Here is a 16442-nt window from a genome sequence, read left to right as displayed (position 1 = left end):
CAGCTCAGTGAGTAAATTCAAGCAAGCTGTTGTACTGTTTGAGCTCAGTTTATCAAGCATTACTTTTAAAACAATATCTTGTTTCTAGTAATCCTGTTTTAACTTATAATTTACAATCGACCCCCCCTATAATTACGGTCCCTATAATTACGATTCCTATAAAACTACGAAAAAATATACGTATTTTGGAAATGTTGAGTCGGATTAGTGTAGAATCGATTAATTTTATGGAAGAAAACCTTTCAATCAGCCGTAGTCCGTAAACTTGACACGTGTCGGGCTGTGATTGGAACGACTTGTAAGAAATCGGATTCCTAATAAATTGGAACGTATCTATATCTTATAGGGGGTCGACTGTAATACATTTTTGCATCTAAGGCCTTTTTAGCCTGAACTACGATAGGCCTCCTCTTGCATCTCAGCCAGTTTCCAATAAGTTGAACTATTCTAAATTTAATTTTGTTCACTTTTAAATAAACTACATTTTATTGCGCATTCTAAAATATAAAATAAATCGCTTGTGTAAAATGTGATCATCATTTCAATTTTTTAGGATGTGTTCAAACTTCTTTTAATCCTTTTCAGAGCTTTCAAAAACTTGTCTATTGATTCTTATATTGTAGAAGAGATGATAAATGCGATAGTTTCCAGCGATTAATGCTATACAAAATTAAGTACAATAAATATTTCATTATTTACTGGATAGTCGCGCAATAAATTCTTCTCTTATCGTAATGACAATCCGAGTTAAATTCGATCTAGACATTTATACTTTATTACGGATAGTTCGGATTAGACGTGATCCCACGCTGTCGATTGATTGATTCGTTGTCCCGATTTGCGCCGATCTTCGCCCATAACGGACGAAATTGAGTTAGATTATACAGGCTTTCCACAAATCTACAGCTATTTCATTTTCCATGCGATTTATGCAGTATGAAATTCCTCATTTAAAATTAATTTACAGGAAAAATGATGGATTGTACATAAGTACGTATTTTATTCAAATCCATTGAAACGTGTACAAAATGGTGCGTTACACTGCATCTAAATCCATGGGAGGGCCTCTGAAATCCACTATGCAACACTATAAACAATAGTAAAGTTTAACTACACTCGTGCCAAAAAAATAAGCATGGCCACTAATTCTGTCTTTATCTCGGAAACAGCCTAACATCAGAAATTCGACATACAAGCAGAACATTTTCTTTATGCAAAAAATCAATAAACAAACAAATCAAACCGAAAACAAGAGAAAATACAAGTAAGAATTGTAAATATCTTTGCACAGAAAATGATTAATATGGCGGGCGATTGCCTCCTACACGCAAACTCGCTGTCTGCGATTGCTCGTGCCCGGTTATAAAGTTGTTTACCAGTTCTATTGGGGGGGATCTATTCATTCTCGGAGAAAATCATCATGAACTCCATGCACCCAAAGCAGATTTCATTGACATTATTTTATTTACAGTATATTATTTTATTTACAGTATATTATTTTATTTACAGTACATTATTTTATTTACAGTATTTGCACTATTTCGCACTATAGATATGGACGTAAGTAAAATTCGCATGAAATTTTGAAAAAAAATTTCAAATATTAGGCCTATACGAAATCCAAATTTACATTCCATTGATTTATTGCACAATACGTTTCATTAAAATTACATAATATAATTGTAATATAAGGCGATGGATCGGATTGGTGGAATAAGGCTACCCAACACTTGGAAAATCTGCCAGCTTCTTATAGAAAATCCTCCCCAGAGGACTTTCTATAGGAAACTGGCCCTCATTTCGGTGTCAGACACGCGAAGAAAATCGGAAAACTCCACGTGACCAGCCGGTTGATCGGTGGTTTTATTTGAGTTGTCGATGATGATGAATTCCATTACACATTGTGGTAAGAAATGATGAATAGCACGTGATACCAGGAGAGTTCATTCTATTGTTTATGTCATTCATACATTTCATTATCTCGTCGTTCGTTTCATTCACACTTACACGATTCCAAGTTATTTGAGTAGACAGACAGCCAAGAAATCAATGTAGAAGCACTCGTTAGTACAGCGCTTTTAAATTAGTATGAAATGGGAGAATTTTGTTTGCTTTTCAGTAACTTAGGCATTAAGATTTCGAAATTGCTTATAATTTATCTTAATAATTTGTACTTAAGATAACATTTTCGCGAGATTTATCTGTTGCATCTAAACAAGACCTACTTAATAGGTTGTCTGTTTGTATTGCTCATCCTAAATGATTTGAGTTATGTTGATGTAACAAATGACGAATACAGTAATATGAACGATATCTTTCTATTGTCGACTTCGCACACATACTTGTGTGTCACGGTTCATTTACACCAACACTTCTTCTTGAACACAACCGGAAATCAGGTGAATTCTTTAGTGTAGAGGCGTTTAAAGAGCGCGGAAAATAATTCCGTCAGCTTTAGAAGTAAATTAAATATTATTTTAAAATTGTTTACAGTTTATCTCGATTATTTCAATTGAAATCTTTGTCAAACCTGCTGCTGCTAGTGCATCTAAAGAGCCTACTCGAGATACACATCATCATAAAAGAGTGTTTTAGAGCAGCCGCTCTCGGTAGGAAGATGTAAAAAAAAAAAATTATTTTATTTTCAGTTTCATCGCAATTAGCACGTGGTATTTATCTATCGCTGTAATTATTAGTAATTGCTGCAACTATTTTACCTTAATATAGGCTATAGCCTATATATATATACATACACACACACACACTCGTGACTTAGTTCACATCCTTACTAACTAATGGACCACAGAAGAATAATAAATAATGCAGGAATAATTGCCAGACTAATTATTTATTTATCAGTTTTACCGAAAATAAACGAAGCAGTCGAATATATATTTGCGGTTCCTTTTGAATATTTAAATAAAGAGAATTTCAGGAAGTTTTGGGAGAACGATTTCGCTTTATTAAATATTTAAAAATTCATTTCATTTAAAAGAAATTCGAAGTGGTATAGAAATTAATATATATGCCGCATCGTTGGAATTTGTAAATTATTCAAAGAATTCCTACTTCAGTTTAAGTTTTTAATTATTTATTTCAAGAGCTCCGAGTTTATTATTTTTATTTTTTTTTAATTAAAAAAAAATATATATATATATGGATGCGAAGCGAGCGTGCATCGACGTGATCGATTTTTAGGCGAAACGTTTCCATAATATTTTCTACAAGTTTAATGAGAATTGTTGAAACTATTAAGGTGAATAAATTCGTGTTAAATTCGAATATTAATGCGTTTTAAAAGTAGGACCGCCCCGAAGCACGTTCTGGTCACACGTAACAAACGACGTCACGCTAAATGTAACACTTGCCGACGATTTGCATATTTTACATGACTAATATCGGAACTAAAACTACGTGCTAATATTTAATTTTAATGAGCGCATAAGGTCGAGTTTTATCCGTAAATCGGGGTTTTTCTGATGGATAGAGCCCGAGCCCTCGATATAATACAATTTCTATCGCCGTTTTGTTTATCATCAAATTGGGGTTCCCCTGTGAGAGGGTCTAACTTAATTTCGACAGAACAGGATGAATATCTTTTGTGATGTATTAAACTTAAACACATTTTCTTTATTTAGGAAACAGTCATTCAATTACCGGTACTTTTAAAAAACTTCAACGACGAGTTGCTTAACTTTCTCGGCAAGAGTGTGTGGCGCCAATCTGTTACGAGATTTTATTTAAAAATTCTTTATATTATTAATTATTATATAATGACAAAAGGCTTAATTTTGAGGGTAGAAATGAGTTTTATTTTTAAAAAATTGTAAATGCTAATAACGAGTAAAATATTCATTAACTCGGACTCCATTCCAGATATGACACGACTCCATCTTCCAAATTTTTCGACCTTTAACCACCAAACTTTAACAGCATCAATTTCCCTAATAGCTCCCTGCAAAAATTCAGAAATTTTAGACAAAAGGCACAGGAGTCATTAAGCTTAAAACAAAATCGTGCTTCCCCCTCACACATACTAACAGCTGCTATACATACAGAAATATCCCCCAAACTTATTTCTCTATGTTTCAAGGTCCCCCCCAGTCAAAAAATGTGAAAAATCACCACACTTTCACTGTGTTATATATAACATCCGAGAAAGTAAAATGCGTTATTGTTGTCAGGCCCTATCGTAGGGGATCTAAGCGGGACTATTTGAACTCCGAGAGATCCTGATTATCAACTCGTTAGATTTAGTCTACCATCTTTCGCGAAATTAGTAAATTCACATTTGTTACTTCACGCAATGATATATTTCAGGAGCAGCTTAGTTTAAGATTTATGATTTCGACGTAAATATGATAATAACTTAAATTCTATTTTAATTTTCTAATTTTATACTCATTTATTACTAAATTATCATTCTGTGCAATCTAATTTATTAATTTAATATTCTACGTGATACGATCGACGGTAGCCTCAGTATTTTCTGATTTGGCAACAGATTTATATCGTGCGTACGGTAGAAAATAACTTCACTTTAACTCGATGTAACCTAACCTAAAACAAATTTAACATTTAAGTAAGAAAAACGGTGAATATATTGCTTCTCTGTCCTCACATTACTCTCTTTTATATATATATATATATACTGTATATGCTATTACGTATATTTTCACGTTTTGACTACCTCAAAACATAGCCGTAAGTAAAGTATCTAATGGAAGAGCACGCCCTAGATATGTCTAGGATAGTCCATTAGATACTTGGTATATCATAATATACCAAGAGATGTCATATTTTGGTGAAAATACAGTATAACTTTGAGTGGACGATGACCGAAAAAAATATATAGCTCTTGAGATAGAAGTGAACTTTTATAAGAGAAGCCGTGGAGTTTCTCAAGTACAACATGTACAGGTACCAATACTTTTTTCTCTACTCATCTAGTCTCCAAAATGGATGGGTAGAGGGAAAAAAGTGTCCTCTTCCATAAAGTTGAACGAATAAATGTACCCATACTAATTAAACAAACAATGGAGATTATAAAGAACCAAAAGTCACTAGCAATGTTCCTATAGGAGATGGCGCGTTAACCTATGGGGGAAAAAAGGCAATTTCCTAGAGCCTCCACCAACAGGAGGCCCAAACCAATCTTTTATAAATTCACTACTGTAGTAAGAATACCGAAATTTGAATCTGGCGCCATATCTGGGAACCCTAGATTGCTAGTGTGACGCAGATGCAAGGCGCACTGGCTCAGCGAAGAATTTAATCCTCCAGAGGATACTGGGAGATAACCCCCAAAAATTTCCCGAAGAAAAATATCTGAAACAGCACTGTACTTGGGGCCTCCTTAGTTCAAATTTGCCTGCGCCCCATGATGCTGTATCGCATCACTGCCTATAGGAAGGCGAGAGACAGACAGACTTAAAATTGAGAAGGTAGAGATGGGTATGACGGAGAGAGGATTGAAAAATGGAACATAAAGAGGAAATCAAACTGGACAGTGCCCATATAACTTATTGTTTGATATAGATCTTGAATTAGCTGTCGAAAACTAACTCAAGCGACGGATTTTTCAAGATCTGTCAATGAAGAATGCCATAAATATTATCATTAAACAAAATCAATTCACATCTAATATACCGAAAGCAGTGATATAATTATCCGTTTTAAAAATGGCGTGATCAATAGCGTATAAAAGTTCGTATAACAAAGGAAACAGAACAAGGAACTTGATATTTAACTAATACAATTTTAATTCTTAATCAATGGTAGATTGCCAGGTACTTGGGATAGAAACTAGGACAAAATCATCTCTCCCCGAAAGATATGAGACAAGTCAATTCCATGACATGCAATAGACATGTACTTTTACTCTGCCAGTGATATAAATATATTTAAAATGTAGAAAAAAGATACTTTATTGTAGGAACAGTTTTTTGAATAAAGCCCTCCTATCGCCAGATAATAGTCGGAAAAAACCTCTTACGCGCACAAATATATGCTGATATTGGTCTTGGTCCAGTACTAATTAGTATCATGGATCTGGCAAAATATCAATATCAGGCTTTACATTATATAAAAGAGGCGTTACAAATCACGTTTGTTTAGTATTTCCCACAATCCAAAATCGTCACTTTTTTTTATAGTTTTCGGGTAGAATGACAACAAATTCAAACAGCTACAGTGTAAGTCCGAGTTCGATTTCCGTTCGGAACGACTTATGCTTTTCCGAATGGTCCTCCATGGTTAACTAGATTGGAAGAGAGTATACAGTATGCTATACAGTTTAATATTAGGTTATAGAGAATGTGCACTACTAAAAATAGCAACAACATACCTTAAATGAGTCCTGCAGTGACATGGATACCGATGCCACATTCTACAAATTTAAATAATCAACCTTTTGAACAATATTTCAATTACTTCTTTTAAAGTATAAAAATTTATAATGTAGAATCATCTGGAATAAATGGAATAATTAACTTTGTCACTGATTCTCTTGATCCAGCAACCTCCTATCAAAAACAACGTCTTAACTTTCGACCTACATTTGGAAAAGATATCAATCTGTCGTGACATACGCCATATATCTTTCAGTAATACTTTTTATCCCTCTTAAAGTGAACTTTTTAAAAAGAATTTAAGCCAGAACTTTAATATTTCTTAGAATTTCAAAATGTTCACGTTTACACGTAAAAAAACACGTTCAAATATTTGTTAATTTAGCATCGAAGAGTGTTTTAAGAACACACTTCAATGCTTCGTAAATTGCTCTCCAAATTGGTCGGTTGATTGAAAATGCACGGTGACTCAAAAATTAGTTAACCGAGATAATTTTAAGACGGGTTAAAATCGGCTTGCAACATTTGCGAAAAGAATAACTTGGTTAACTGGATTTTGGGCTACCCTGTAAGGCATAAATAATAATCGAAATAGATAATAATACACCTACGTCAAATTTCATTAGGATGAAAACATTTCTCGAAACAAAAATTATCAACGAATTAATTGTTTTCGCCCAATATTCATTCGTAAAAAAAGTATGTTAATTTTAAATTTACGCCATACATGGAGGGCCTCCGAGTTCGAAAGAGGCCCAGGCCAATAAACCATTTTGAGGCCCCTAGTGTACTTAAAAAACATACAAAACTACGTTAAAAAGTTATATTTTTGTTTTAAATAATAAAAATTTTTACAAAAAAACAACGCTAGAATCAATACTAAATGTTCTTGTTTTTATTTATAACAAATACTTTTTTCTTAGGCCCCCTAAGTGCGAAACCTGGGTGCAGACGGCTCTACTGGCCTTCTCGTGATACATTCCATGTACCGTACACGTACCCGAAGAGGGGTGGAAATCAAGAATGTGTTGCAGGTATATAAATTCGACCCCAGTGCAATAAAAGACTTTAGCGACGATGTAACTTAAGTGTTTATTGCAGCCAAGTAGAAAAGCTTCCACAGGAAAACATTCTGTAACAAAGACGTTGCTTCCGGTTTTCTCGCAATTTTTACCTACTAAAGAATTTTATTTAATATTTTCAAGTTAGAAGCTTCCATTTTTTAAATAATAGATTTATTTTTTTTTTCTTATTTTGGCCCCATTAAGCTTAAGATGAGAATTTAAAAATTGAAGATCTCGAAATACTTTATAAAGAAGTGGATTTCTGTAATTGATCTCTGTAATTGAGATGCGGGATTATGTTTGCCATAACACAATGTAACTTCAATAACACGGATGATATTGTTCTTAGTAATGTCGTAAAATTCTTGGCATTAACCTTCATAAGAATTCGTCAAAATCTCTTTTTTCTTGGAAGTAAATTCGTAATTTGTAAGGATAATTTTCATTGTTTTCTGGACAAACTCGTAAAACACTTGCACAATCGATATTGGCTGATGGGTATTCTATTTACGATCATCTTTATTGTATTTTCCCCCACAGAAAGTACTGATTTTTTAAAATATTTTTTTTTTTGCATTTTATGCAGAAGATAAGAGTAAAAACTTTACACTAAAGACTTTCCTATTGCAATGAGCTACTAGAAAAATATCGATTTATAAAAGTAGCAGTCAAATTTGCTGACTTTGGCTTCAAATTCACTAGTTTTTCCCCCTCTTCCCCGATCGATTTGCATACTTTTTAAATAATCATTCGATGCAGATATTACTAAAAATCGATTTTAATATGTAATTATTTAAGTCGATGATCGAATCGACGTAAATTCTGATCAAATAGCCCTTAAATTATTCTCGAATAATGCGAATTTTCATAGTTTAAAGCTGCATCTAACTGGCTTATACTATAGAGAATCGCTTTTTAAAGTAAACTCCATTTTAAAAAAAATCATTAATTTTAAGCATCTCCATTGTCTTTGCCACTAAATCAAATTGTCTAAGTCCGTAATTTTGCATATTGCTGTTTAATTATTCACATTATTGTCACCGCACGCCTTGGAAGAATTCAGTTTTAAGTGGAGCATTTGCGTTAGTTTGCATTATTAATTTTTAATAACGAGATTAAGATGCGTATCATTTAAATGAGATAAAAATAATAATAAAGAATAAATTTATTGTCGTAAAGAATATCAGATGTTATCATCTCATATTCTCTACGACAGTAAGTGCAAAGAATCCTTCAAGGGTTCTTTGCACTTAGAAAAATTGGAGTCATAATTCAATTCTTTGACCTTTTTATTAATATTAATAATAATAAATCCATAAATTAAAGAAGACTTTGACCTTGTCTATTAATAACCTTACCAACAATTCTTCTTATATCGCCTGTTACAAAAGCCTACGCTATATAAGTTAATTATATTTACGTATGTGTAAATTGTAGTTAGTTTATTAATCAAGATATAAATTAATAATTAATGCGATTAAGATCTGGCTCACAGACAGACCTTGCAAAGTCCTTTCGGATTATATTGTTGTTTTCGCGAAACCAATTTATTTGATTGTCTTTCAACAGAAGTAATAATAAGTGAAAACTGGATTGCGATCCAATTGCTACTGGTAACAATAGACGTCAGTTGTTCGTGAAATTATTCAAATTGTTCGAGCAATGTAATAGATTCGTGTAAGCTCGAGTAATAAGATTAAATTCGGCAGTGATGTTGCATGAACTTATATTAATCCCCCGTTTATTAAAAGGTTAGAGATTTAATCCCTATAAAAACCTTACGTTCAAATATATGATCCATATCTCATATTGATAGAGACACTGAAATAACTAATTTACTTAAAAAGTCCATGTCAATATATGAGGTATGGATCATATATTTGAATGTAACGTTTTATAGAGATTGAATCTCTAAATATGACCTTAGATTAATCCTCCATTTATTCAAACTTCATACACTAATTGAGATAATTATAGTGTCTTCATAATAAAACTTTATCTCAATTAGTGTATGAACTTAGATTAATCCATCAATTATTCAAAGGTCATTTAGAGATTCGATCCCAACAAAACCTTATATTTGAATATACGATCCATACTTCACACTGATATAGACAAATGGAGAAACACTAATTATAGTGTCTTTATAATAAAACTTAATCTCAATTAATGTTATCAACGAGTTCTCCATTATTATTTTATTTATATCCTTAAAAATTTCGCATAGGCACACAACTTTAGCCTTATTTTAATTATTTCTATGCCATTTTTAACGTCACACTACACGAGCTCCCTCCCCCTCTTAACACTACATTTTATCACCTCTCTTACTTAGTTTTTCAATAATTTATACGGCGTGCAATTATGGAATAAAATATCTTAATGCCTCCATTAATTATCAATGAATATTAATATTCATAACGCAAGATAACAAACGAATTTTATTAATTTAGTATTCGTAATAATAGATTATTATTATTATTATTCAATTGTTTTTTTTTAAATTTTAAACGCTTTCGTCACGAATTCCGTGACGTTTTCGCATGACGCGCGACGTCTTGTCACACGAGAAGTATGACATAACGTGTGTGAATGACCCCTTATTATATTGGGAAAAAGTATTGTTTTTCTTATTAAAAAATGGATCGTTCTCGGTATTTATTAAAACGGACGACATTTTGACAAGTCGATAAACTTTTGTTTATTATTTGTTGACGAGTAATTTCGTGTGTCGTAATTGCCGTTAACTCGAATCATTACTAAAAAAAATTGATTAATTCTAACGGCTTTTGTTTAATAATTCATTCGAAAATGGGAATTATATTTTAAATTTTAATTACTAACGTTCTGTGACGTGAAACGCGTAACAAGTAGTCATTCGAGTTACGGAAAGACAGTTGAAATGGCACACGTGTTTTAAATATTTAACAGGTGTTTTAATCTATTTTTGAATTTAGAATAGGAAATATATTAAATCGTTGATGTGTACAGCAAAACCTGTCCAAAACGGACACCGTTCAAACCGGTAGTGTGCGATTCCAGTTTACACAGGTTTTACTGTATACGTACGGGCTCAGAGAGTCGGTTGCACTGTATACGAATACGTACAGTGTAACCTCCGAATAGCGGACACCGTCCGAGAAGTTTGACCGCTATTTAGAGTTGAATGTAAGAGACGTCCTATTCGATTGTAAAAACCTCCGTTAGCGGCGGTTTCGCCGTATTATCTAGTGGAGGGTCGAATCGCCCTCTATAACTAAATATATACGCGTCTTAGTTTCTTATTTATTTACTCATTTTAAAATTATGTATTAAAGAGAAACGTGAATCATGAAAATACATAAAATACGCGTATAAATGTAATAAGCAGAAAGGACGAATCGAACGTTGTCACCGCCAAATTTAGCAGTCGCCAATAAGGACCACTTCCGAAATGACGAAACGCGTGGAAACTTTCTTCCGATAATTTTTAAATAAAGCGCCTCCTCCGCCACTTCGCCTTCGTCCATTGGTTGCTCGCGCCATTTTGGCCATGACGTGGAAAGTGGCATTAGAAAACGGAAAGCCAAGAAGCTAAGTCCACTCACTCGGGAGAGGCGATCGCTAAGGAACCGACCGACGTTGTTATGGTTACGAGAGCGCGTGAATTCCGTTACCATTAGCAACCATCCATCGAGATCGTCGAGTCAGACGCTTTCGGTCGGCCAGCCAAGTTCGTCTGCCAGAAACAAGGTAATGTATATTTATATATATAAATACATATTTTTTATTATTATTTATTCTTAATTTTTTCGCTTATTTAATAAATAAATTACGTCGTTGGTATTTACCGCGACGTTTCTTAAATAATAACACGCCAGGTTGTGTTTAATTAAATAGGCTTAAAATGGAGGTTCAAAACTATATATTTTTTTTCCTGTTTAAAATTCAAAATTATCTTTTAAATTAATTTTTAAAAGACAAAAATAACGATGTAATACGATTTGTGTGTTAAAAAATTCGTGTTTTTTCTTCTCTTTTTTAATACTAGAAAAAATATATATATAATATACGTTACCTTGTGTTAAATTTAAAATTTTGAAATACGTCACGTCACGTGAATTACGTCTCGTGTCGGTGTCGTTCGAGTGTTTCTAGAACGATATTTTTGAATTTCTATTAAAATTTTTACAGTTTTTCGGACGTAAATTCGTGTTTTTTTAATAGGAAACTTTCGGTTTGAAGTGTGGATTAAAGCGTAATTCGATTTTATGTGTTTTAAATAATAATGATAATTTATATAAATGTTCTCGTCGGACATTTTGGATATAGTTTTGAAGCCATCTTTTTTAAGTGTAAGGTTTATTAATAGTCCACGTGTCTCAGGAAATTTTAAGGTTGTAAGCTATCAGAAACGTTACTATTCCCGCCAACTTCGGGTATTTTTTTTAAAGGAGATTAACCTAACACGTACAACGAATAATTCATAAATTTAACTTTAGAGTTTGTAGGTATGTCTGTCCGTTATTAAATTCTCCATTAAGTTGCGCTCCTCCACATGCCAGCCCCTATTAAATAGCAACAGTTTTGTGGTATCTCACTCATTATAAATTAATAATAATAATAATCAGTTATGACGACAAATCGGAACGTTAACGACGGCTTTATGTTATTGTTTTCCGGAGGAAGGGGGGACGAAAACGGACGGATAAACGAGGAAGCGTGGCCATGTCACACCGTACTGGCTCTTATCGTAGTGTCTTCAACCAGCCACTGACCCGAAAACAATATTATCTTTTGTCTTATTTAACCCGGTCCCATTTATTTATCCGGCGAGAAGCTCCCCATTGGGTGTGATTTGTTTCGAGGCGTGGTTTGGTAACCTTCACCCCGCCAGGCATTGTTGCCCATCGATTTGCCACGTCCAAACACGCTCACGCATTCTTTCTTTAATTAAAAACTATCGGTTTTTGAATGGCGATCGATAAAACCGAGAAAGTTACGACGATCCTCCGTTCGCAAATTGCCTCTTAAAACACAGGAAAAAAGGGGAAAACGCCAGCCAGAATCCTTCCGACGCGCGATAAGAAGAAAGGCATTTTTTAAATAAATTTTCGTGTTACAAAATTTGCATAACGGGAGTGTCTTCCGGTTTCAAAAACTGGACGGAAACACTCCGGAAATTCGATTAAATTTCCTACACAAACGATTATTATAAAACAATTAGTAATGAACCGGGAGGGGAAACTACGTTAGCGTCACAGACAGTTCAATCGATGGATGGATATTGTTTTCCTTCGACACTCCATCATCAATCAAGCCGGACTATAGGTCAAGCCTTATCTACTTTTTCTCCCCCGCGTGGTTCCTTACCATTCGTTTTTTGGCACCTTGCGAACGAACGCCAGGAGAAACGACCGTTTAAGTCGATACCCGACGGGCGGTGCACGTGCCCTTTGATGGGAGAGAATCTACTAAGCAGGCTGCAACTCGAGGCCTCGTACCTATTAAGTGCCAGACCCATTCGGGCGAACAATTATCGTGGGTATTTTAAGAAAGTTTCGCCTTTTGTCACACGTTACCCCCAAAACAATTTCCCATTATTTAATTTCTTCGATGCCATCGTATTTTAGGGGGAAGGGGGGACGAAAAACGATTTAAAAGTTATCGTAATAAAACGACCAGATGCGAGACATTACCGTGAAATTGTTCGCAGCCGTTCAATCTCTTTTAGTCATACGACGTTTAGAGTATAAAACGACTTTACAACCGACCTTGGCCATTTTATGTCCGGACGCCATATTTGTTATCGGATTAAGAACGCGTATAGAGTCGGATGGGAAGGGATGACTTTAAAGTAATTTAAATCGTCCTCCTCACCCGTAAAGAGGACAGTCGATAAAATTCGAAAGGTTCGTTTTTTAACAACTGATTGACTATTACAATTATTATAACAGGGTATAATTCTATTAATTACTGCGTGTTCCTTGTGTGATATTATTCTCCAAGAAAATTCATGCTCATAACAAAGGTTATAACTAATTCTTTCCATATTTTAGGATACTTTTACCAAGATGTATGCAAATTAGTGGATTACGTTAATAATAACGCATTGATTTGTTAGGGGTTGGAATATAAAAAAATAATTAGTCGTCACCTTTTTATATATCACATTTTTAAACTTAACGGATTAATTTATCTTTCGGGAATTATTAATGCGGTTATCGGCTCTAGAAAACTCCATGGAACACGTGGTCCACCCACACAAGACGTCATGTTTACAGAAGTGTGACGCTCTATTATTAGTCGCGCACGATGCGTCCGCGGTGTTTTTCCTCATCGTCAATTGGCCACGTTTTTTCGTTAGTAAACAGAAATTGCGTGACGCCGTCGCTCCGTGGCAGGGACGTGTCGTGTACGCGCCGTTAATCCCGGTACCACTATTTTAAAGGCGCAGTAACCAAGGTAACCGCCGCCGGCTTTAATTAACGTTAATTTAGATATAGATTTTCCTGCAAAAATTTCTGCTTTGGCTTCCATTCCCCCCCCCCGTCCGTGACCGACGAGAAATACCCCAAATTGCAATTGGTGTGTTAATAAATAATGCAATTTATTTATCTTCGCAGTTCCATCCCGTAAACAGCGAATCGATTCCCGTTGCAGGCGAATAAGAGGTCACCTGTTGCTAAGATACGCGCGATCACGTCACGGGATTAGGTATTTTCCTTTTATTCCCATAAACCGATGCCCAGATTATCGCGTGTAACGAAAAAGGGCACGAATCTGGCCGCCGTCACCCGTTACGCCAGTTGCGTATTTACGCGTATCGTTGGGCTCCCGACGTAATTTTCCTATTGTCTAGTGTGACGATTTTGTTTTCGTTGTAGGGATGGACAACTACACGTCTCTCGCTCTGACTGTCCACAGAACAGACGACGATCCTGTCACTTGGAACAGCGTTTTGCGTTTGGTGGTATTGACTTTGGTATCCACGTGCGGTAGCATCGGGGGTATATTCGTCATAAGTGGAGTGGTGGTGGTGGAACCCCTTCAGACACGCGGCAACATCTACCTTGTCAACTTCGCCCTCGGACACTTGCTGGTGACAGCCCTGGTGCTGCCGTCGTACTGCGTCGCCATCTTGGCCGGGATTCCCAACGAGAGTACTTTCTGCACGTTTCAATGGCTGACCACGTCTGTATGTTTTATAGTGTCCGTCCTGTCCGCCATGTTCGTGTCCATCGACAATTTCCTGGGGCTGGGGCAGGTGGTGACTTACAACGTCTGCTGCACAAAAGGTAAAATCATCTTTTCCGTTTTCTTCAGCTGGATGGCCGCTATCGGATTCGCCGTGGGCCAACACGTCATGGAATACGGACCCGTTCTCTGTCAGCTGACTAACAACCCGCGCGAATTGACGTGGTTACCGTATCAGATCGCCATGGGCTGTTTTTTGATATTGTTGCCGCTGCTACTGTGCATCTGGTACTTCACGCGCTCCGTCATAAAACTGAAGAGTTTCAAGCAAGAAATGACACAGCTGGACAACCCGATGGCTTACGTCCTGACCGACGAGCACCTCCTAAGAAGCAATATCGTCATATTCATCCTGATGCTGCTGATGTGGATGCCTCTAGTTGTGTCTTCTGCAATTAACGTCGTCATGCCGATCGATATCAATTTAATCAGCACGTCCTGGTGGGTGGCCGTCACCAATTCCTGTATTTACAGTTACGTGTACGCGGCAACCAATAAGGAATTTCGAGAGGCATTCAATAAGCTCTTCTATTACTGCTGCTGTAAGAGTCACATAACGATTTCCAGACGTCAGAGAGACATGCACAGAAGCGGCAACGGGATCGGCCTGAGAGTACATATCATTCCCAGTCTCAACATTTATGCACAAAGAAAAGAAAACTTCAAAGAGTCCAAATCTCCTTACGATCTCTAAAACACAGAGCCATCGAGTGTGCCTTGAGCAATAAAGGATTCCAGAAACGAAACTGAATTTCACACTTAAAATCAAAAGCGCTTAGTGTTTAAGGTGCATACGGTATTTTTATTTATTTATTTATTTATGTGGAAACAATATATGCAAGACAGGTCATATAATTCTTTACGGAAATCTTACGCTAGTAGTCGAGCCCATCATAAACACACGACGTTTTCGAAAATTTGGCAACTTTTAGTGCCATCCTCTCTAACTTCTGAAATATTCCTTTCCAATTCGTTATAAATGATAGAAAAAAAACTATCACACTGCCCTTAAGACTGTTAACGTTGGAGCTAATTTTGCAAATCGATTAAATGTGGGAAATTATTTAAAAAAAAATAATTAATTAATAATAATCATCAAAATATTTTATTAAAAAAAAAGAGGAGGGGGGAAAACATTTTTTTAAACTCAGAATATTCCATCCAGATTGTTAAATAGCAGTTATCATTAAATATATCCTATATTATCTCATATCTATCAATACATATACACAAACACATGAAAGAAAATTGAATAGTCATTGTTGACTTTCTGAATAATATCTACAAAAGTGAATAAATAAATATTTATAAATTATTTTAATAAATGTATAGTCTATAAAGTGAAGATGGTAATTTAGTAGAAACAACAACAACAAAAAAAGAGAAGAACAATTTTCATAAAAGATTTCAATTTCGAAGTGTAGCCGGTGATAGTTTCCTGATTTCATAATGTGTAATATTCTATGCTTATTTGTGTATGAACTGAACATACAAAACTGTTATAAATACTTCTTTTTTTGATTTAATAAAATTTACAGATATTACAGTCTGATCCGTGATGACTCGTTTTCCTGTATATTATACTGAGACAAAGTCAGATATACAAATTATTTATTCACTGTATCAAATACTATAAGTTATACAACTTTATTTTCTGAATAACATTCAATTGTTTTTAAATCGGCAACTCAGAGATGATCCAAAGTAATAGGAAACAAAAATGAATAACAAATTTCTAAATATGGAGATATTGTTTTATCAAACTTTAGAGAATATATATATATATATATAT

The 16442-nt window shown here is 34.9% G+C and overlaps 1 protein-coding gene across 15 annotated transcripts in view; it reads left to right on the top strand.

Moving 5' to 3' along the window:
* LOC111636147 (melatonin receptor type 1A-like) overlaps positions 1–16202 on the top strand; it is a 37279-nt gene extending 21077 nt beyond the window's left edge. For 7 of the 15 annotated variants that reach the window (XM_023381330.1, XM_023381327.1, XM_023381325.1 and 4 more), the window contains 2 exons: positions 7274–7384; positions 14281–16202. In XM_023381330.1, the coding sequence (XP_023237098.1) occupies positions 14283–15344 (1062 nt within the window). In that variant the 5' untranslated portion in view covers positions 7274–7384; positions 14281–14282 and the 3' untranslated portion in view covers positions 15345–16202. Of the gene's footprint in view, positions 1–7273; positions 9842–9896; positions 11147–11230; positions 11749–14280 lie in introns of those variants that run through there. The other 8 variants (XR_002758496.1, XR_002758494.1, XM_023381331.1 and 5 more) reach the window with 6 other exon arrangements.
* Positions 16203–16442: the final 240 nt, after the last annotated feature.

This window comes from Centruroides sculpturatus, unplaced genomic scaffold (assembly GCF_000671375.1).
Source record: "Centruroides sculpturatus isolate CEXI.00-Female unplaced genomic scaffold, Cexi_2.0 scaffold1046, whole genome shotgun sequence".
Taxonomy (NCBI): domain Eukaryota; kingdom Metazoa; phylum Arthropoda; class Arachnida; order Scorpiones; family Buthidae; genus Centruroides; species Centruroides sculpturatus.
Note: the sequence above shows the minus strand (reverse complement) of the source record. Positions and strands in the feature narration are given on the sequence as shown.